Source organism: Orycteropus afer, unplaced genomic scaffold (genome assembly GCF_000298275.1).
Source record: "Orycteropus afer afer isolate SDZICR_OR568_19922 unplaced genomic scaffold, OryAfe1.0 scaffold00038, whole genome shotgun sequence".
Classification (NCBI taxonomy): Eukaryota; Metazoa; Chordata; class Mammalia; order Tubulidentata; family Orycteropodidae; genus Orycteropus; species Orycteropus afer.
Window position 1 is genome coordinate 16,179,268 of NW_006921625.1, and position 23,685 is coordinate 16,202,952.

The 23,685-nt window shown below is 42.1% G+C and overlaps 1 protein-coding gene across 1 annotated transcript in view; it reads left to right on the top strand.

Annotated features, from left to right (window-relative positions):
- Window positions 1-23,685, top strand: part of SHTN1 (shootin 1) — a 92,449-nt gene that overhangs the window by 56,856 nt on the left and 11,908 nt on the right. The window contains exons 10-14 of the mRNA XM_007936852.2: window positions 2,269-2,351; window positions 8,571-8,680; window positions 11,428-11,481; window positions 16,895-17,015; window positions 21,544-21,736. Of these exons, the coding sequence (XP_007935043.1) occupies window positions 2,269-2,351; window positions 8,571-8,680; window positions 11,428-11,481; window positions 16,895-17,015; window positions 21,544-21,736 (561 nt within the window). The remainder of the gene's footprint in view (window positions 1-2,268; window positions 2,352-8,570; window positions 8,681-11,427; window positions 11,482-16,894; window positions 17,016-21,543; window positions 21,737-23,685) is intronic.

Below are 23,685 nucleotides of genomic sequence, written 5' to 3' on the forward strand. Positions count from 1 at the left end.
CTAAGGCACTTGACTGCTAACCAGAAGGCTGGCGGTTCAAACCCACCAGCCACTCCTCGGAAGGAAGGTTGGGCAATCCAACTTCTGTAGTGATAACTGCCTCGGAAACCCAAGGAGGGGTCGCTATGAGTTGGGGCCGGCTCGACGGCACATAACAACAACAACAACAACAACAACAATATGTCAAGCAATCAATCTCTCTCTTTCTATAGATATGGAAAGAGAGAGAGAGAGAGAAAGAGAAAACACTGCCATCGAGTCGATTCCGACTCACAGCAACCCCCATTGAGTCTCCAAGACTGTAAATCTTTACAGAAGTAGATTGCCTCATCTTCCTCCTGCGGAGCACCTGGTGGATTTGAGCTGCTGGCCTTCTGGTTAGCAGATGAATGCCTTACCCACTATGCCAAAGAGCTGCTCTCTCCCTCTCTGTCTCTCTCTCTCGCATGTGCTCTCTCTCTCTGTGTTTGTGTGTGTATCTGTGTGTGTGTATATAATATATGTATATATAAAAACTCACTGCCATTGAGTTGGATCTGACTCATAGCAACCCCTCCTTGGGTTTCCGAGGCAGTATCACTACAGAAGTAGATTGCCCAACCTTCCTTCTAAGGAGTGGCTTGTGGGTTTGAACCACCAGCCTTCTGGTTAGCAGTCAAATGCTTTAGGCATTATGCCACCAAAACATGTATGTATATATATGTATGTATATGTATATGTATGTGTATGTACATATGTATACATACATACACACACACATATATACATACATATAAAGTAAAGTTCAAAAAGGCATAAATCTGTATGAATATGCATACATACATATATATATATAATGTCTTTTTTTGAACTTTGCATGATTGAGATTTTACTATTTTCATTTCTTGCTCTTTTTACTCTGTCATTTTGTAAGATTCATCCATGTTATTTTATAAAACTGAAGCTCATGTTCATTGGTGTCTAAACCATTTTATGAATGTTCCAGCATTTCTTTGTCTGTTGTGGTTCTGATGGACATTTGGGGTATTTCCAGGCCAAAGTAGCATGGACACTGGACATGCACATTCTTGCACATGCATTCTGATACACAAGTGCTCACATTTCTTTAATACATGTACCTAGGAGTAGAATTGTTGACTCTTAGTATGTGTGCATCCTCAGCTCTGCTGGATAACACCAGTTTTCCAAGGTGGTGGCACCAGTTTAAGGAGCCCTGGGAGTTAAATGCTCAGCTGCTAATCAAGAAGCTAATTAGAAGGTCAGCGGTTCGAACCTACCACCTGTCCATGAGAAAAAGATAATGGCAACCTGCTCCCATACGGATTGCAACCTGGCAAACCCTGTGGGCTCAGTTCTGCTCTGTCCCATAGGGTCACTATGAGTCAGAATCGGCTTGATGGCAGTGGGTTTACCAATTTATTCCTGTTATTCCACATTCCCAGCAGCATTTGATATTGTCAGACTCTAAGTTCTATTTGAGAAATGTGCACTAGTACCTCAGTGTGGGTTTAATTTGTGTTTTCATGGACTTAATTCATGGAGTCAAGCACCTTTTTTTAGGTACTTTGACAGCTTGGTCATCGTCTTGTGTGAAGTGCCTGTTGAGGGCTTTTGTCATTTTTCTATTGGGTTGTCTGCATTTCCTTATTGATTTGTAGCTTGTCTTTTTATTCTTTATGGTGGCTTTTAATATATGGAGGCTTCTAAATTTTAATGTGATCAAGTTTTTCATGATATAGTTTTTTAGTACACGGACCAGAAAAGCAGTCGTCTAAATATACCATATCCCTAGGTATTTGGTCGATTGCATGCAGATTCAGAATTTCTTATGCCCATATTTCACAAATAGATACTGAAAACGTGTTACTCGTTCATCTGAAACCTTCGATGATTCTTTGTCCTTTCTTCTCCATCAGATGTATTACATGGACAGCTGCTGTTGGTTGTTTGTGAATTTTAGATGTGGATATGGGAGGCTTTTTCTGTATGTTTCATTTTGTTAAATGTGTGTGCATTGTTTAGTGATTATAGCACTTTCCTCCCTTCATATTTGGTTTCACGTTGCACGGAAAGGGATAAGACACATTTCCCTTCCTTAATGTGATTTCCATTAAAAATGAAATGTAGCCTACTTGAATTCTAGTTATGCATTCAAACGCACCTGGAGAACAGCTGGATTTTCACTGATTATTTAGAATCTCTGCATTTTATTTCTTGAATCACGAGACACCCAGTGATTTCCTGTCGATCTTTCTCTTTCTCCCAAAGGTCCCTCATGTCCATGATCCGGAAACGTTCCCACCCCAGCGGCAGCGGTGCAAAGAAAGAAAAACCAACCCAGCCAGAAACAAGTAAGCGTCACCTCACCTTTCCTGAAGCAGTTGACGGTGTACAATTTTTAAATACTTATCATATACCTGGACTGAGTTCTTTGACTATGAAGAGATGGTCAGGGGAGAAATGTGAACTTAACAACTATGAAAATGAGCCAAATACAGTCAGTGCCTTTGTGTAGTCTTTTGTCTAGAGGAGATATACCAGGAAATGTGTTTTAATAAAGGGACAAGAAGCTGTGGGAGTGTAAGGGAAAGAGAGGGAGTAATTCCAAACGAGGGTTTAGGGAAAGGCCTCTTAGAGTTGGTAGCAAGTGAGATTTTATCAAGTACCTACTACCTGTCAGGCTTTATGCTGTGTACTGGAGACGTAAGATACAGAGGTTACATTGTTGTGGGAGAGACAGGAAGTAAACAAGTAACTGACTAATTAAATATATAATGATTCAAGTACAGTTTTCAATGAGTGCCATGAAAGAGGAGGACGAGGTTCTAGGAGTTACGGGAGTATACCACTGATGTCTGAAAGTGATGTTTAAGCTGAGTATTTGTAGATTTTAAAAGTCGAGAGAGGGCAGGTTTTTAGGGTAAAAGCAGTTCAGATAGAGGGGCAGTGAATTCAAAGGCCCAAAGTGGGGAAGGAGTGTGCCATGTTATCGAAACGTGAAAGAAGCTGATGGGCTGGAAAGCATGATTTGCAAGAGAGGAAATCGGATAGATGGGCAGGGGAGCCATGCGCCAGGTCTTGGAATTTACTTGAGGACGGTAGAAGTTTTGAGCAGTAGTGCAGCGTGAGGACAGTCACCCTGGCCGCAGTGAGGGAACAGAAAGCAGACTAACGGGATGAGGGTGGAGAGAAGGAGACCGTGGCAGGGTTCAGATGAAGGGTGATGGAGGGTAGCGGTGGGGGTAGACGGAAATGGGTGAACTGGGGATCTGTTCAGGGGAGTGAAAGCAACAGCACGTGGTGATTGGTCGAGAGGGTGGTCTGAGCAGATGGCAGGGGAGGGAGAAGGGCCTTCCTCTTGAGCAGAGGCACCAGGTGGCTGAGAGCAGAGTTGGGTCCCAGAGCTGAGAGTAGTTGGTATGTTGCCACACTGAGAACAAGGACTCAACTGCTGGGGCCACATCTTGGTGCTTTATGCTGAGAGCTGTAGAACCCAAATTCGACTCAGCAGTGTTTGCCCAGTGTCTGCTAGGTCCAGACCGTGGTGGATTGGCCTGATTCAGGCCCAGACTGGCGGAAGCTGCTTTTTGGCTGCTTGTGCCTCTCGGTGTCTGGGTCCGGCCGCTTCTATATCACTAGCATCTCAGTGTCTGGGTCCGGCCGCTTCTGTATCACTGGCAGGGTGGCGCTCTGAGATCAGAGGTCTGACACCATTGGCCTGTGCCTCATGACGTTTCGGTGCTCCTCACTGCCTGTGAGTCGTCCAGACTGCCTTTGCTTCAGCTCCATCCCTCATTACATCTGTCCAGTCTCATGGCTGGGCCGTTAGCTCCAAGGCCTCTATGCATTTGCTGCCCATTGCACTCATTCCAGACTCGCCCTTCTGCCCTTCCTCAGGTTGAAGCCTTCTCCTCAGGCAAGGTGCTGGTCTAATGCCATATGCCCTGAGCAGATTCCAGGCAGAGGGCCTGTGTGAGCCAGGCTCTGCCTCCTCCTCATTTACTCGTAGTTATGAACAATCCAGAATGAAGAGCTCATTGCTGTGTGTTGCTATAGCATTTTGCTTCAACTTATGCTACAGTGTGGACTTAATGTCTCATCCTGCTTCCTGCCTTGGTACTGTTTCCACATCTGTCCACCTGGATGGACTGCAAGTTCATTGAGGGTTTACTCAGCTTTCCCATGTAGTGAATGAAGTTTGGACTTTGTGTTTTCTTTCTTAGCCAGGAACCTCCCCGCACCATTACAAACAAAGAGAGCTGTGTGATCTTTCACCTACAGTTTCAGTGCCGGCCTCCTATTGTCCTTCCTCTAAACAGCAGTGGGACTGAAAGGCAAATATTCCACTTTGCACAGGACATTGCTGATTCCAGAGCAGTCCTGCCTTTGGTAAATTGCAGGGCAACCCTGATCTAGTTTACTCTCAGCTTCCCCTGACACTGTAATTTAAATGTTGTTTGTCTCAATCTTGTTTTGGAACGACCAGTATGTTTTAGAGGGTCAGGAGGGCGGTCAGAATGAAATGATTTTTCCCTTGAAGTAGATTCTGTTATCAGTTTGTCAACCTCAACTATCCCCTTAAATAAAAAAGTAATCTGGAGCTTCTCAGTCCTCAGTGTTAGGAGCCTGGAGTTTTCCATATAAAAATGATATTTCATTTATAATTCATGGAATGTGGCAGTATTTTCTCTTACATCCTAGGGCTATTGGATGGTTGTTTGGGCATCTAAATAGAGATATTGACACAGAAGTGTAATTCTCTGTTGCTCAAGGAATTTTTGATGAGCAGCCCTAGAATCATGGTCCTTAATGATACATACTGGAGCAGCATTGCTGCGGCACAAGTCAGTTATTTCTTGTTGTTATAGTTCACACTGACAGGTAGCTGTAGAATGAATAAATAAATCAACGATGATTCGATCTATGAAGAACAATGTAGAGCATCCCACACGGGAATCACCTGTGACTCTTACAGGTTTACATTCATGACACAGGGGCCCGTCTCACTATCACAGTGTTTTCATTCTTGCACTAACATCTTATGGCTCTTAATGTACACTTGGTAAGCTTTTCAGAGCATATGAGAGGAAACTTTCATTGCTCTGTTACGACTCTTAAAAAGCTTGATGTGGGGAAGGAAGGTCTGTGGAATATATGAGAAGTAGTTTTAAGGTCTGAATGTAAGAAATTCTATCATGCTTTGAAGTCACTCACTCTAGTCTTGACACCAGTACATTTATTGGACCAGTTCTGGGATTTAGAGGTGTACCAGCAATTTATCACGTATTTAAGCCATTGCTTCGTTGATATTTTCTTACCTCTGTGACTCAGTCTGCTCATCATAGAAAGGAGGTCCTAGTTGTACCATGTCTATAGGGTTGTGGATATGAATGAGTCACAACATGAAAGGTGTTTAGAGTTATGCCCAGTACATAGAAGATACTCAAAATGCTAACTTTAAAAAACAAAGGAAAGGAAAGGAAAGGCCCCTGTCACCTTCTGGAGGGTGGAGGGCACCCTCTTTCTGCAGGGTCTTGTGATTATTGAAGATAAGGGAGTTCCCTTAACTCCATGACCTCAGGTCAGCCTCAGACGTACTCCACTATGGTGTGTCCTTAGAGATCTTAGGCATCATGGTGGAATGAGATTTTTTTCGATGCCTTCTTAAGAATTTAGTGAAAGAAAGTACATTCCTATGGAATTTAAAAATTCACTTTAATTTCTTCTAGGTAGTGACAGAAGGTCTTTCTGAGCAATAAGATGATGGTTTTGTCAGTGGGTCTTTTTTTTTTTAGGAACAAACTTATTTTTCAAGTGGGTCTTAAAATTTAAGCCTCAATTAATTACATGTAGCTTTCTGATCCAGGTGTGACCTTGAAGCACAAACTCAAAGAACATTTGATTGTGTCTCCCTCTGGCAGTTCAATAACATTAGACCTGTTGTCTTCATTTGTCCCTTTCCTGTAATCTCCAGTATCCTGCATATTTCCATTGTCCCCCTGATTACATACTTTGGTGAGACAATTACTAACTGCGTGATTGCAGAAAGAATTACAAAACATACCATGAGCTCTCCGTAGGCGATCCTTGCTGATTTATTAGAACTGCTTGATAGTTTGGAAGTTGGTATGGGGCTTGCTTTTTGCTAGTTCAAAAACAGGGTCGGTGAGTGGGAAAGCTTGTGTGGCTAACATCGCCCTTACATTGTGCCTGAGCAGGGAATCTGGTAAGAGTGATTTATTTTCCTTAAAACCAATTAAGCTTTTACATTTGAAAAAGGCTGAGAAATTAAAGCCTAGTTTATAATCTGTACACAATACAGATAGCGGCACTTCTCTGATTATCACTATGATCCTGGCAAGCAGATATGAAAAACTGCTTTAAATTCCTGCTATGTTAGATGCTGTCGCAGACTTGAATGGTGTTGACCATAATTCTCCATCTGTCTGCCTTCATTAGTTTTCGTATGGTGCATTTAATTGGGTTTCAGTCCTTCCTTGCAGAGTGCTAATCTGTTGGTAGGCGGTGTTCTTGTTGCCCTCAGCTTTTCTCAGTCTCCCTCAAAATGGCAGCCTTCCTGAAAATCAAATGTTTTTTGAAGATACTTTTTAAATTCCCACGAATAAACTCCATGCCCATACCAGACGCCTGAATGGTATATCGGGTTTTGTCTCCCCTGATGATGGAGAGGGATCAGCTAAAGCACTTTGTAGTGCAGACTAGGTATTCAGCTAGAGGTGCGTGAATGAGGGAGTGAGAGAGTTGAGTGTGAGTGAGTGGATTTCTTCCCACAGTGCTTTCGTTGTCTGTCCCCGGGTTGAAGCTTGTGAGCCCAGAAGCTGCCCAAGAACATGCTGCTTCTGGGCACATGGTTGATCAACTCACAGTTTGGTCTTTTGTGTGCCGGCGAATGAGTTCCTAACTTTGGTGACCCTGTTTCTCACGTTGCCTGGCAAAAGATAATTGCTTGACCTCTGGGCCTGAAAAACGTTGTGTAGTGGTGAGAAATGTTCATTGCCAGCATTTCAGTGTTTTGTGAAGATGATCAAAGCAGTATTTGAAGTCAGGACGGTCCAATCTGGGATGTGTGGTAAATGAATAAAACAGTGATCTCCTCATTGTGGGGCTGCAAGGTTGGGGATAATGGAACCTTCTGAGCTCTTACAGTTGCTCTTCTAGGCAACTTGCATAACAGGAATGACTTTCCCAGGGGTCGAATGAAATCTGGCCAGGTAGCTGAACAAGAAGCTAGGCTTTGAGCCTCCTCCCCACCAAGCCTACTGCTGTGCTAATTAGCTTGAAGGTATAATTGCTGTGACCTCCATTTCAAAGCCAACCTATTTGGGCTTAGTCATGTTCAAATAGTAAAAATATCAATAGTCACTTAAAGCCAAAACTTTGGAAGAAGTTAGGCCCTGTGGAGTCCATCACAGATGGTAGTTGGAAGGCCTTTATGAGATAACTTAAATGCATTGGTTGAGGTGAATTCATGGAGGTCAACACAAGATCTGAGGGTCCCTGGGTGGCACAGGTGGTTTCCGTGTGACCACTAATCTAAAGGCTGGCTGACCCGACCCAGAAGCACTGTGGAACAAAGGCCTGGGGATCTGCCTCTATGAAAGTGACAGCCGAGAAAACCTTACGGAGCAGTCCTGCTCTGTAACACACAGAGTTGTGTTGCCTTGGAACAGACTCAATAGCAACAGGGTATTCAGGGAGTTAAACACAGTGTCTAGAATCCCCGCTGATGGTGATAAATGTTCCAAAATGGTTCTTTGCTTTGGGTTCAGCCAGTCTCCAAGAGAGGGACAGATTTCACTATTCTGATCAACAGGTTTAAGCTCACCTCTCATACACATCTCAATGGCTTTATTGTTTTTGAAGTGAAATAACACAAAGATTAGACAATTGACAATCTTTTTCCCAAATTTACTTAATTGCATTCATTTCTAGATGTATGTTTTCTTTTAATGTGAACACTTTAAAAAGGCTTGAGAAAGATTTACTTCAAAGTTTTCTTTCCATGTGATTCCTAAACAAAAGATGGTGGTTTACAAATAGATTTTACCTATTTGCTGCTCATCTTTGACGAAATTTCTTCCTGCAGGGAAAAGGTCTCTGATTTTTTATTCAGATGAGCCTTTTGATCGTTGTTCCTTCAGCGGGCTCAGTCTTTGAAATGGATGTGCTGCAAGTTATAAAAACATCTATGAGACAAAGAGGAATGATTATTTGGGACTAGGTACAAAGTTGAATTTTTAAAGACCTAAAGTCTCTACATTCTGACAGAACAAAATCCATCTTAATTGTTTAACATGTGAGACAGTATTGACTTCCATGTTACGCATTTGATCTTAATTTTTATAACTTTTATTTTTCTGATGAGATATTTAAAAAGAAAGTTGGTACCTGACAGCTTTGCTAACCTTGGTAAATGGTCAGTGGCCTGTGTCTCTATCCGAAAAATGACTGTGATTAATTATATAGTTTACTCTTTCTCAGCCACCAGATGCAGGATGTAGCTGGGGTTTTTGTATATAAGATGACTTATGTGTTTGTTCTTTGAGCAGCAGAAGAAGTCACAGATCTGAAGAGGCAAGCGGTGGAAGAGATGATGGATAGAATCAAAAAGGGGGTTCACCTCAGACCAGTGAATCAGGCAGCCAGACCGAAGGCAAAGGTATGCAGTTGTCAGATGCCTCTCTCTCTCTCTCGCTCTCTCCCTCTCTCTCCTTGCTGTTCCTTTTAAAAATGTAACAATTTGAAATTTGATGAGAACTACATCAGGCCGATTGTCGAGAGTGACTTATTCCAGGTCATTTCAAGGAGAACATTTCACACAGATGTGTCTTGTCAGGTGCTTCCTAAAGGAGCCCGCAGCGAGCACTCCGGGAAACGTTGAGGCTCCTGAGGGTCGGTGCCACCACCTTCTTTCCCTCTCTGTGTGTGCCCCATTCAAATGGCCCAGCATTAGAGTGTCTGCATTTCCCTTTTCAAATGTTCCTTCTCTCCCCACTCTGCTTAGCTGTCCACAGGCTGGCTCTCTTCTTCTTCTTCCCTCTCACTTTGTTCTGAGCCAAACTTCTGTGGTTCTTTGTCACTCTTGAGGCTGTTGCCCTTCTTTAGTTGCATGAGCAGTCCTCAGTGTCACACTGTTCAGGGCCAGTGCATCTGGGCGGTTACAGTTGCCACTTGGTCGTAGGCAGGCAAGATGGCAGGCAAGGCTGGCGTGGCCATGTGTAGGCCTGCACAGAGTCAGGGTTGGAAAGAGGGAAACAACACTCAGCTGAAGAGTAGATGTCCATCAAGTGAAACAGAAGCTTTGGCCAACTGTGGAGAGTGGTCCTTGTGCCAGTGATTGAGAGCCATTTGGTAAGGGACAGAGTCTAAACCAGGGAGAATCCAAGTGCATGGGACCATCCGGCACAGCAGTTTCAGAGCTGGTGTCTGGTGGTGGGTGAGGAGCACTGATGCTGGCGTCGGGGCCCTGGCACCGCTGCCCAGCCCTCCCCCTCCCCCACCCCGGGCCTTTTCTCCACTAAATGAGCAGAGCAGAGCCCTGACTCACAGGGCTACTGTCAGAGTCAAATGGGAAAAGGACATGAATGCACTTTAAAATGCAGCATCTGAATAGAAGCTTTGAAAAGAGTGCATTTTTATGATGCTTACGTCATGACTGTTATGGAAAGAAGAAGCAAATCCAAACTGTTACTAGAGAAAAATGTGGTGTCATAAAGAAACATGAAATTAGTTTAGGAAGAAAAAGTGTTGACAAATTCTTAAATCCTAAGCAATCAATGTTCCGTACTTCTTTCATTTTCAGAGTATCACTTTGTACCTTTTCTCTCTTCCCATGATTCTTCCAGCAGTTACACATTCTTTAATGTCAGTTCACAGTCTGGAAAGCAACTGAACAAGGATCAGTGGACACCTGGGTTTTTCGCTGGTAATCATTAACCTATGGAGATGTGGTGCTGAACAACCTGATTGATAACCTTGACAGCATACGGTCATTGCATGCTCGAGTCCAGACTTCTTCCCCTGTTGTCAGTGCTTTCCTGAAATGGCACACGTAGGACAGTGCGTGCTCTAGGCTTCAAAGGGCTTGTGCGTTCCCCGGGCAGCTTGAGTGGCATGGCGGCACTTTGGAGTATACCTTTTGGTGAGGCATTTGTTCAAAAGTCACAGCTGGTCACCTGAACAGTTTATTTGCAGAAGTGAAGCCTGCCTTGAAGATACTAATTTAACTACACTTTTTTCTAAATTCCTTGATATTGTTGGTGGCGTTGGTGTGGTTAAAATTAGTGACTTAGAGCTATGACTGGCACTGATGGCATGTATATTTCACAGAAGACCTGCGCTCTGAAAGTTTAATGCCTTATTCTAATTTGCACATGAGCAGCAAACCTCTCTCTCTCTGTATTTTTCTTAATTGAAATGGGATCTTACTCTTTTTTTGTCTACTGAGAGGGAAGGCTTATAGGGTGCTGTTGATCACCTCTCATTTCTTGATGGGAGAAAAATAACCTTATTTCTGTTTCAAGAATAAGAAGCCTAGGAGGCTTCCTTCACGAATTCTTTTCAAGATTTCTCTTCACCTCTGTCCTTTGTAAAAAGAAGTGGTACAGGGGGGATCAAGGGTCATTATAGATCTTCTTTTTTCATGAGGGCTTCATGGCAAATTTCCCCTCCGTTAGGGGAGGGGTCCACCGAGACAGTTAGGTATTGTGGGACAGGCAGGCAAGTATTACCCACAACGTCATTCTAAATCACTTTGTCCCAAAACACCTGACTCAACTCTTGCCTTCCTTGAGACCTAGCTTTCCTGCTAAGTAAGATGGAGCGCTTGGATGAGACACGGAAGCCTTTCACTATGCTGACAGCAGATGATGCTAATGTTCTCCTGTAAGCACAGTTCTTTGCTAGCCTCTGCTCTGACTCCACCCTGTTGTGGTATTTCTGAAGCAGGATAGCCAGCCCTCCAGAGGCTGGCCTTCAAGCTCACGGAGCCCAGAGAGGTTTCCTGCTCGCCGCTCGCTTCTGCTCTGTGCTGCCGTCTTTCTGCTCCTGGCTTGCTGGCCCGAGTCCAGCAGGGCATATGGAAAAAGAACTTTTATTCTGAAAAGTGAATACTTTGAAACTAAATCTTTGAAAAAATCTCAAGGATAACAAAATGACATTTAAAAGACAATACCTTGAGTCCTGTTGCTTCGAACATAACTGCTAGTTTTCTAGGTAGCTGCCTTCTGGGCACACTAAGCTGGCTGCTGTTTTTCCTAATGTGAAGACATAGGCCTAACGTTTAAAAATTGGCAGTCATGCAGATCACCAGTAGAGAATACCAACGCTTTGTCGTGTCGTGATCTTTGTTTGTTAGATTCAAGTTGAATTATTCTGTAATATTATTTTTTCTTTTTAAAATTGTAGCCGGACTCTTCTAAAGGCTCTGAAAGTGCAGTGAATGAACTCAAAGGAATACTGGTAAGAACACGTCTCAGCCGACTATTTAGCTAATAGAGAAATTAAAGGAAAATGTTTCTTGATGTTTTTAGAGATCATTGTTTTGAATGTATTTTATTTCCATTCACAGTAAGGCTCATTTCTCTGGACGGTTTACTTGATTGTATTTATGGACGTCTCCGTCACATGTGTTAATAATGTATCCCATAACACTTTGCTCTCTCCATTCTGAAAGACTTAGCCAAAGTCCGTTTCAGGGAGTGGTTACATGTTCACCAAAATCGTTGTTTCCCATTCTTGCCTGTCCTGTCAGTCCTGGCATCACAGCTAGAAGACAAACTGTCTGACTGCATGTGTGGATCAGTACATGTTTATTCTCAGCAGAGAGAGGAGAGCCCCTGACATGGATAGTGGTTGTTTTGGGGGCGTGAGAGTGGAATTCCTGGCCCCTGACTGTAAACCTGAGCTGCTTCTAAATATGTCTGTCTCAGGGTCACAGTCTGCTTCCTATCACAGTTCAAAAAGATGTTGTGACAGTAACCCATAGACCAGAGTAAGAGTTCTTCCCTTTAGGTTACCAATTTCATTTCCTAAGCGTAATTCACACCCATCATAAAACACACTTAGGGCCCATCTCTAGTCTCATTTCTGCTTTCCAGAGTGTGAGTTTTTGCCAATGACGTAAATGGCTACTGCCCTCCCCAACAGTTGCATTCAGACAAACGCCTCACTTAGAAAATGTTTCAGATACTAAGAGCTCTGTTCTCAGATCCTGTTATGGTCCCAATACCAGTTATTATGCACAGTAAGTCAGCTAACATGGGGGCGGAGGTAGAGGACTAAATACGCCTATGTTTGTTGTTGCTGTGCTAATTATGCATTGCGTGTAGACATCCACATAATTGTGGTAAACAAAATTATTTTCATCAAGCGTGTCTTTAAACAGTAGACTTAACTCAGAATGGCGTAATTAGTTTGCTTTAGTTTTAGGTGAGTGGGATTAGCACTGAAGAGAGGTATATCACTGGCTAACAGTGGTGGTCTCCCTCCAGAATAAAGTATTAAAGCCACTGAGAAAGCCACGTGGTTATTATCTAATGGGTTCACTATAATGAGAAGAGTCTGTTACCCAGCGTTGTGTTAAGCACTCCCTATTGTCAGTCCCTTCTGTTGTCACCATGCCGGAAGGGTAATTCCTGTTCAGGAAGTTGCCCTAGGGGCACTGGGAGGCTCTAGATAGAGTTCTGGGTGGATCATCAGTGAAAGAAAAACATCATACAGAGTTTGAACTTCAAAGCTCACATTTATTTGAAAATTCAGGTGTCCACATGAGAGCCCTAAGATAATATTTGATTGCCCAGGAGATCGCATTCCCATCCTATAATGTGGGTACCAGCACGTTTACTGAGTTGCTCTTAAAGATCATATTCACTATAATTTTGTGTCACTTCCAGGAGAGAAGTCTCTTAGGTTTGTGCAATAATTGACAAATTAGGAATTTTTAGAAAACGTCTTCCTTTTCTGTAACTTGCCCCCATCCTCCTTGTCCGATATTTGTCCCTAGATTGCTCTCCCTTATCTAGCATTGATGCATTGTTCTGTCAATATTCTCACTACGCATTAATTAAAAAGAAGAAATGGAGCTCGTGACCCTCTCTCCTACTTTTCTTTGCCAGATGGCACATAGAAGCTTCCTTAAAGGGAACGCTGGTAGCTCCCAGTCACCTGGGGGGCACCATGTACGTTCTTGTGAGACAGGAAGGAATCCCTAGTCCAGCTACCAATCAGATGGGGTTCTATTGTTGCTCCTGTTGGAGTTCAGCGTATTAGGATTATCAGAGTTCATACCAGGATAGCACACAGTACGAGCCGCACAGTCGTGGCATAAGTCAAACATGAGAGGATGTGAGGGGCCTCCAGAGTGTGCACAGAAGTGTGGAGAGTGAGTGCTTGTATGTTGGACCACGTAACACTGTGTTCAGTTCCACTGTAGGACAGAAACCAGGAGAAAACTCCTGGGCCTGTGTTTTGGTTGAAAAAGAATCTGACCTGAGTTGTAAAGTCCATCCACACTTAGAGGTTTGACCTGCCCATGGATGAGAAAAAAGTCTCTGGTTTAGGGGGGATGGAAATCCTCTCTTTATTTTGAGTTTTCAAGCAAATTTTTAAAGTCTCAGTGTCGACTAAACTCATTCTTCTAAGCCTGTTCCTACTCAATTTTTAAAGCTGTGCATTTTATAAATAAAAGATGTCTGTCTTCTACGTGCCATCGCCACACAGGGGTTTGGAGGTCTGGGAAACCACTTGAGTTTCCTCAGTCATTTGAAAGCCACTCTGTGTGGAAATGGTGATTCTGAAGAACAAATCAATACAAATTAATCGACAATTCTCTTTACAAATTCAGTTGACTGTAAATCAAAGGAACAAAATCAGCTTTGGTGCTGTTGTAAAAAAAAAAAAAAAACATACCTAGTGCAACACTGGCCACTTCAACATTTTTTTACACTTACAAGTTAGTGAGGTCCAATTGTGTTAATCATACTGTGTCACCATGACCCATAATCGTTGCTGAAAGGAGCATTTAAAACAATTCTTTTATGGGTCTTTTTCAAGCATCTTCAGATTTTCAGCATACTCAGAAATTATTGACTAGTCAATTTTTCCACTTGACAATTAGATTAGTCATTATCATGAGCATTTAACTAACATGGAAACTAAGATTGCTAAAGGGTCACAAGATTTAAGTAGAGAAAGCACAAGAAGATCTGCAATCCAGATCCAGCCACATCATGAAGCTGTGGGACGAGGCCCAAACTCAGGCTCCTCCTGACCCTGAGTTCTCTAGTCTGTAAAGCAAAGGAATTGTGTGTGCCACGTGGTTTCTAAGGTAATTTCTGGTTCTTAATTTCTATCATTCTAATATAAATAGCTGATTAAGATAGTCTGGCTGTTTATTAGCTGGGATCCTCGATCATTCCAAGTGAGAAGCATACAGAAAGCTTACTTTCATCGTTCCCTCTGTACTTAGAGTTTGCTCATTTACTAAATCAGCCACACCAGTCAGTAAGTGAAGAAGAAAGTTTAAGATTCAAAGATTAAAAGGTGGTAGAAGGATTCCTTCAGTTTCTGGTGTGATGAGAAGACAGCTGCCCACTGTCAAGAATTTGAGTGAAATTATGCTGTTATCCTCATGCCAAACGGAGAGTATTATGAAAGATAAATTCATGAATGAAAGATATCTTTGGAAGTTATATGTGTGTGTTTGTGTATATGTCTGTATACACAAGCACACACATTTCCTTGAATTAACTCCAGCCATAAGGATATCTTTTACATTGTGACAATTACTAGTTTTATGAGTTATTGTAATATTAATGGCCATAAAAATATCTGTCAACAAATGATATAGACAGTGCATTTTTAAAAATTATAAACACAGATTATTTGTGAGTAGTTATTCTAGTACCTTTTTCAGATTTATTTAAAGTGGCTTTAGGTCTCTTTTCATTACCTGTCAGTGCCAATCATGGCGTCCTGTGTGACTGTTCAGTGAGTGGAGACAGATCTGCATTGTTAACTATTAAATAAATAAATATAATCCTCCCGTTTCTAAATTATAAAATAAGCTGTTACAGTGTTGCTTGTGATAAGATTTTCCTTTGGACTTGGGCTTGTGGGTATTTCCAGGGAGGAGTATCATCTGCTTGTAAGATAGAAGACTTACTATGTATTTTACACAGCAGTTTCCGTCAGGCAGCTGACAACAAAGGAATGTGACTTCCTAACCTTGGTAGCAGTTTCTCCTGATCTCACAACGGGTTACTTTTCCATAATAATACACTGGGGGGGCGGGTGATGTACACACACGACTCTTTCTGAATAAAATGATGTAATAACCTCTATCATTTGAGATTTGTAACCACCTGATTCTCCAAGCCACCCTTCTTGTGTTACAGGCCAAAGAATCGTGGGTTTCCATTTGTAGACAGTAGAATTATTAGAATCCTTCAGGAGGTTAGCAGGAGGAAGGTAGCAGGTTTAAGGCAAACTCTTAGTAACTTCAGAAATTACAAAGGCTGGCCTAGTTTTTAGCCTTGGAAAAAAGCTGCCTTCTGAAGGTAGCATGAACTCTGACAAATTATACCAGACTTGAGGTTCTGATTTGCTATGAGCAAAAGATTGTGGTTCTGCCAGTTTGTATTTTAAGCCTGTGGCACAGTTGAGGACCTTTTCAAAGAAAGAGTAGGCCTTTATTTCCTAGGGAACACGGGAGGACTGCCAGTGATGGTGGGAGCTAATCCTTTCATATCACTGTGAAGACGCGTCTCACCCCTTGTTCTGTCCAAACACTTGTCTGGTGCCGGAGATGCTGGTGGAGACGGAAAAGCGTAGCTCTGCCTCCGTAACAAGAGTCTTAGGGGAGCAGGACTGCGAGTCATTCCAAAGGCCCCCTCTGTCTTCTTAAAAGCTCATACCCGGGTCAGCAGCGTACAGCGTTGTGGCATTGCTCATTCCCTGCAGTATCTTCTGGGACCTGACTACATTCACTGACTCCTCTGTTTTTAAAACAAACAAATAAAACGCTTTGCCATCGAATCAATTCCAACCCATGGTGACCCTGTGGGACAGATTAGAACTGCTCCAAGAGGGTTCCCAAGGCTGTAAATCTTCATGGAGGCAGATTGCCACATCTTTCTCCTCCTGCTGGTGGGTTCAAACTACCAACCTTCTGGTTAGCAGCCAACCGCTTAACCACTGTGCCTTCAGAGCTCCTTCTTGTTCCTCTGTTAGGGAGGTAGAATCAAGAGGCCTGGCTCCTCTTCGCCTCCTTGGCTGACTCTCAGCCCTTCTCTTTCACCCTGAATGACTGCATGCCCTCCACACCGTTTCTTTGGGTGGGTCACTGGGGAGCCTTTTGCGCCTCCTCTGGCAGCCACGCCAACACTGTCACCAGGCATACGACCGTGGTCACTCTTTCTGAAGAGTCAGCCCCACCTGTTTTCAGTGCCACAAGGCTTGGGGTTCAGTAGTACGTGGCGGCCATATCAAGATGTCTTTGAAAGGTGAGTCCAGTGTATCTGTTGTCTTCTCCATGGGATCAGCACACGTCAGAATCTTGATCATCAAAGTGCGAGGACCTTCCAACCACTGATTTCATGTATTAACTCATCAAGAGGTGTTCTTGTGATACGAAAATTGATAGCATCAATACAACATCTTCTGAAATGATCCAACACTAAGTGTTGCCAGAGACATGCACATTAATGTATATGTATATATGTATCAAATTTGTTTTATTCCCTAATTCCTTTCAAATTCTGATAATGTTTTTGTGGTTTGATTTTCTTATGTTTTTTTTTTTTTTTTTTTTTTTTTTTTTTGTATATTGTGTTAAAACATTAACCTTTTTGTTTTTGTTTTGTTTTCACTTTAGGGGACACTTAACAAATCCACTAGTTCAAGAAGCTTAAAATCCCTTGAAACTGAAAACAGTGAAACTGAGTTAGAGAGGATTTTGCGTCGCAGGAAGGTGACCACAGAAGCAGATAGCAGTAGTAAGCTGGTTTGAATTACCTACAACCTTCCTCTTCCTCTCGGAAACCTCTTCTTCTAAGCCCCTTTTTAACATGCAGCCATCTTTTGTGATTATTGAAATGCTTTTTTTAATGTGAGTGAGAAGTATGGGATGGGCACAGGTCCTTATGGCTGTCTCATTAGAACCCTCACATGTTTTTATTTATGGGACTGCTTGTTTACTGGTTTATTTGTGGGTCTTAGACGTTTATAGACCTGCTTTGCTTAAATCCAGGATGGCCTTGTGTGAAGACATTCACCATGGGCTTTGGCAGCAATACAGCCCTGAGCACAGATTCTGGAGCCAGATGGCTTGAGTTTGGATTTATTTACCAGCTACTCCCCCATCAGCAGGTTCCTCACCTGCTGGGCCTCAGTTTCTTCATCTGTAACATGAGGACAATCAGAGCATATACCTCATAGGATTATTGTAAGGATTTAACAAGCCAGGATGAGAAAAGTATTTAGTGCTGTGCCTGGCATGAAGGAAGCACAATGAATAGTCATGAATCTTAGTAGTAATGGGAGTAATTACAGATCAGTTACAAAGGCAGAGAAATCAGCTTTGCTCTTCATATCCATTTAGTTTATTGTCTCTGCCATGAACCAAGTGAATGAGAAATTCCAGCTCTGTCACAAACTATAAATGTTGCATCTGAGTAAGTCTTAAGCTCAAAGTGTGCCTTTGTGTCATGTTAGTTAGGCATATGTCAGACCTCTACATCTATTCCAGAACCAATGTTGTTTGACTTCAGTTTTGTTTTTCCTTATTGTCGTTTTTACCAACTTAGTCACAGAAATTAGCAGAAACCTCTATGATGTTTCTAGCCAGGAGGCTGACTTTGAAAAACTACCATAAAATGAAATTGAGTCCGCAGCAATAGATAATGGGGCTGAATCTTTGAGACTTAGTTTGCACAAAACTCTTCTTTCATGGTTTAGTCATTTCTAGGCATTCCACCTAAACAGTTTCAGTATGCAAAGTACTGAGTCATGGAGACCAACTGGAAGCTGCTAGAATACTAAGGATTTGGGTCTTAGATGATCACACTCTAGTTTTAAAGAAGGATTTCTTCAAACAATTGAGTCACTATCCTGGCAATCCCAGCCAAAGTCTTTTTGTACAAAAAGAGGTAGCCTTCACTTTCTTCTTCAGATAATTCGGCTATTTGGCTTTTAGTTTGGTCTAGAAATTCTCTTGTTAAAATCCTACAAGGATTCCCCCCTTTAGAAAAGTAGCCAGCTCTCAGGAAAAGTAAATGGTGCCGTATAGTGCCACGGATTTTTTTCTGAAGATTGCCATATGGGCGTTTACTCACCCGCCATATTGAATCATTCCTTTTGTAATTTAATAAGTGCTCGAGTCACCTTTCCATCATTCCTCCCTTAAGAAGATGCCTACCCCTGGAGACATCATTCTTACCAGGACTTTGTGAGTGCCATTTTAGCGCAGTGTCATTTATATTTTGTATTTTGCCACTGGTTTTTTTCTTTCCCTTCCAGAAACATCCTTATTCATGAACTTGTTCAAAAAGCTGCACACCACTCACTGTTTCAGAGTTAGTTTTCAATAGGAAAAACAAAGAAACACTTTCTTTGCAGAAATTTGGAAATCTGAATATTTCAAAGAGTGGGTAAAAGTAGGAACACATTTATAGGCATGGTAAGAGCCTTTCATTTAATGATTATATTCTACCAATATATAAATAGGAGCTCTGGTAGCATAGTGCCTAAGGCACTTGACTGCTAACCAGAAGGCTGGCGGTTCAAACCCACCAGCCACTCCTTGGAAGGAAGGTTGGGCAATCCTACTTCCGTAGTGATACTGCCTCGAAAACCCAAGGAGGGGTCGCTATGAGTCAGGGCCAACTCCACGGCAAATAACAACAATATATAAATATTCAATGTATCATTTGAGGAAAGTTAGAATTAAAGATACACATTCAATAGAACCATTAGAATATGAATAGAGAAACTGTAACGAGTAAGAATATGAATAGAGAAACTTTAACTGTAATTGGTGAAGTGGAGGGAAATATACTAAGAGGAGTGACTTATAATTGAGCAGAAATTTCTTTTGAGCTTCCTAGTAACCAAGGCAAAAGGAGAAAACAAACAAACAAAATATGTAACGAAAGAAACACCATTATTTTCGGTGGCATAAACCATTTCTTAGCATCAAACTCATTGCTGTGTTTACCAAGTGGCTCTCTTTATCGAGGTCCTGGAATGACAAAGGACAGTGGTAAGAATTCTGAGGAGAACAAAGTAAGGCAGAAGCTGAAGCTGCCCTGCTGCACCACGGGAGGAGAGTTACAGGAGGAAGAATTTGATGGGTTTGTGTCTCAGGTGCACTTGCCACTCTGAGACTCATCTTCTGCACACAAAGGTTAAAGGAAAGCTTAAATGTGAGGTCACAAATGAAAGGCATTTTAAGAGTGACAAAGGGAGGAGCCTGAGGTTTGCAGAACTCAGACCCTGAGACGGTGAGTTTCTCCTCCGGGGCTCAGGAGCATCTTTTTCTTTAGAATTCTCCTTGTGGGCCTCACTCATGTTCCCTTGTTTTATTCACCTTATGGCCTAAAAAAAAAAACAAACAAAAAACTAAACTCATTGCTGTTGAGTCAAGTCCAACTCATAGCAACCTCACCTTGGGTTTCCGAGGTAGTATCTCTAGGGAAGTAGATTGCCCCATCTTCCTTCCGAGGAGTGGCTGGTGGCTTTGAACCGCCAGCCTTCTGGTCAGCAGTCAAGGACCTTAGCACTGCGCCCCCAGGGCTCCTCCTTATGACCTACTAAACTACATTGAAAAGAGTGCCAAGTGCCTCTTGGAAAACATTGGGTGACTTACACAGGATTCAGTAAGGATCATTTTGAACATGATACATTTTTTCTCATTTCTTTCTGTATATAAGAAAAACAAGAGCTCTGGCTCCACTCTCCCACTCGCCCTCTTTTTCAATGTGGCTTCAGCTTCAGAACACACAGAGGGCATTGGTGTATTCAGAAATAGATCTTGCTTCCCAGCAAAGATTGTTTAAAGCTACCTAATGCTGCAGTGAGCACTAATTAAGGGCAGAATAGAGCTGATTGGAAGCAAATCTTGAATTCACCTTCCTATTTATATTTTCAGGAGCTCTCTTCTTGATCTCTCTGCCCTTTTCTTTTTGCTCCCACATCCCCATGCAACCTGGAACTTAACATACCTGGAGGGAAAGGCCTTTTGAACCAGAATATTCAATAATATCACATACTTGTCTGCCCAGATGGCACAGAGGAAATGAATACTGAAGACAGACCCTAATGCTTTCTGGGCTGGGGCATCCCACCAGACCAGAAGGGTCTGAGTCTTCCAGTGGAGGTAGGCTGAAGGGGGCACCCAATGGAACGGTGGGGTAATTTTCCAGCCCCTCATTGGTTTTCCAAATTAGAACTTCATTTCAGAGTTGGCCTGTTCTGCTGTACTAGTACGTCATCACATTCATACTGAAATTCCATTGCTGAGCATTTATGATTAGGGATTAACTAAGATTTGGGGCTATACCTACTAGTACTTTCCACTTTGGGAGATAATCTGACATTTCTTAAGGGTAAAGCAACTCCCAAGAATTGTCCTCTTCTTCGTGGCACCTTTCAGGATTGTCTTCTAGTTTCATTTTTAGAAGTTCCCATTTTATTTACACATTTGTGACTTATTTCACGAATCTATTTTAAAAAGGATTCCTAGTAAAGTTTCAAGAAAGACATAGTAGGATCTTGCTTTGAGAAAAGCTGTCCAGGATGGACTCTTCTCACATAAGGACAGGGAAAAAAAATCATGATGGTACTTAGCTTCCATGCCCAGAATTCTTGTATTGATATGCCAATAATTTCAGTAACAATCCCTATTGTAGTTTGTTAATCCTGCCCCAAAGAGCAGAAGATTCCAGAAGGTAAACAGCCAAACTCTTTGCCACTTAATTTTTATAATTGCGTATCTGCAGTTTAAGAGGAAACCAATCCACTTACTCCTCATTCACATTAAAATGAAAATGTTCATAAAAGCTGTTTAATACTCAAGAAGCCTTCACGAGCCTTTTAAGAGAGCCTTTTGACATCCTTTGGTTTTCGGTTTAAAATGAAGAGCTGAGTTTTGGGAAGAATTAACTCTTGAGAGGCTGCATGGTTGAAGCAGGCTGTCAGAAAGCCCCATGCTAGGAGCAGCAGCATTTTCACAGTTCCAGTTTTACTAAGAACTCTAGCAGTGTGAGAGCACCACGGCCTGGAGTTTTGTGGTTTCTTAAAGGTCTGTGCACAATTCCTCAGCGTGGTCCCTGTGCATTGAACAGCAGTAGTGCCACCAAAGCAGAGCAGACGGCTAATAGGAACATTTTTCAGCATGCTCTTGAAATTTTAACGAACTTGGCCTTTTCACTTCCTGAGGGATTTTTCAGCTAATCTGTTTTTCAATACCATATTAATAAGCATCGCACAGAATTATTAAACTTGAGGTATGTGTTTGGTTTTAAGGTCCAACCGGGATATTAGCCACCTCAGAGTCCAAATCCATGCCAGTGTTGGGTTCTGTATCCAGTGTAACAAAAACAGCCTTGAACGAGAAAACTCTGGAGGCAGAATTCAACAGCCTGTTCCCCCCAGCACCTGATCCAGGTGAAGGGCCCCGTAAGTTGGAAGGACGCACAAGTTCCAAGGTTACATTTCAGTAAGTAACACCACCTCTTTATTAAGTAGTATGTAGAAGAATCTGTGATGACTAACGTGTGTTGCTTTGGTTTGTTTTTCTTTGGAGAGCTATTGATTTGGTTAGCCAGTAACGCTCTCTTTCCTTCAATGGATGCCCCAACTTCTGATTCTAGCCCCCAGCCTACAGTCTCATTCAGATCCAGTGGATGCCCCAACGTCAGATTCTGGCCCCCTAGCCTACGGTCTTACTCAGATTCAGAGCGGATATCAAGTGTGAAGAGAAGTCCTTCCCCAAAAACTGGTTTGTTAATAATCTTTTTTCTACACAAAGAAGTAACCAGAGTGATACTTATTTTGCATCAGAAGGTAGTTAACTGTTCTTTCAGGATCCGATGTTTACATCGTCCCTCTTACTGGTTCATGAGCAGCCCGATGAAACTAGATCTCTCAGAAGCCACTTGGAAGGGTAAATGTTTACGACCTCATTTTCTGGTCCTCAGTTAAAAATCTGCCTTCGTTCAGTGCAGTACTGAGAAAGAAAGCATACTATTGTGTGGGGAGTTACCATCTCGATGGACTTGAACCTTCAGGGTAGCACTTGGAATGCCATAGAGTTATTCCTGCTCTTCACCGTGTTTCACACGAGTCTGGTAGAGGATCAGTTTGTTTTCTAACAATGGCAGAGTCTTTTTGAAGTCAGTCTACAGTTTTGCTTTAGTTCTCTTGCCAGGATGTCAGCCAGTTTGTCACTTGAAGAAAGGGAAGAGGTGAGACAAGTCAGATCAGCCGAATATTGTAATCATGGTTAATGAAACCTCTGATTTCCTGTTCTATCAGGAGAGAAAGAACAACCCCTTCCCCCTTTTTTTTTTGTAGCTCTTGGTTTCCTAGCTACAAGGGTGGAACCTGGACAAACGAAGTGGGAATCAGTTTGGATCTATTTTTGCCAACTGGTGTTTTCTCCCACTCGTACATGTCTCTCATTGGCACTGTTAACTTTCTTTTTTCCTGTTTTGGAATGAATGGCCTTCTTTGCTGACTTACAGTTTTATCTGATTTCATTGTGTTTAAAAGCATATTTTCTCCTGCAGTCATGTGTTTCATTTCTTTTGACTAGAGCCATTTGAACGGTTGTAACAGAAAGATGATCTATATTCATTCTTCATCTTCCCTATTAAATTTGTTTAACGCCTCATTTGACATCAGCAAGCTGGCTACATTTGAACCAATATCCAGACACAAAAGCAATTTGACTGAGACAAGTTAGTTTCTGAGAAATGCTTCAGTATGTGTGTATGGATTTTTTTTCCCCTTTACCATTTTACACAGATAATCTTAATCAGAAAATACTGCAACTCCTTTCTCCTTTTGTCTGCCCTTTCTTCTCCAAAAGTATGTGGAAATTACATTTCCAAGAAAGGAAATGAAATAATTGCAGGCCCAAGGTCTGTGAAATGTGTGTTGAATTGACAGTGAAAAGGATCCATGTGTTGACAGTCACAGTTGTTAGATGCCATAAAGGCCTATGTGAAGCTCAATTTATTTCTCATTCCTTGTTCAATGACTGCTTAAGAGACACATTTCAATTTAATTTGTCTGCTTAAAGCACTAATATAAATACTGCATGCTGCTGTGTTAAGTTTTAAACTTTATAACCTCTAATGTGTGCTTACTCAGTTCTTGACATTCTTTCGCTGAAATAACTAATGCCATGTCTTTTCATATTGACAGTCATTCAACAAATAAGAGTGTGCCTTTCTGAAAAATCTGTTTCTTTAGTACAAGCAGACTGTCCAGATGAGGCCAAGAATTTTGTGTGTGTGCCTGGTAGTTACTCACTTGCCAGATAAGCAGACTACATTCATTAGGGTTAAACCTAGCCTTCGCATGACTAAAGGAAGTTTTACTTTAATGTAGTTATAAAAAAAAGCAGCACTCACTGCCATGGAGTCAATTCTGACTCCTAGC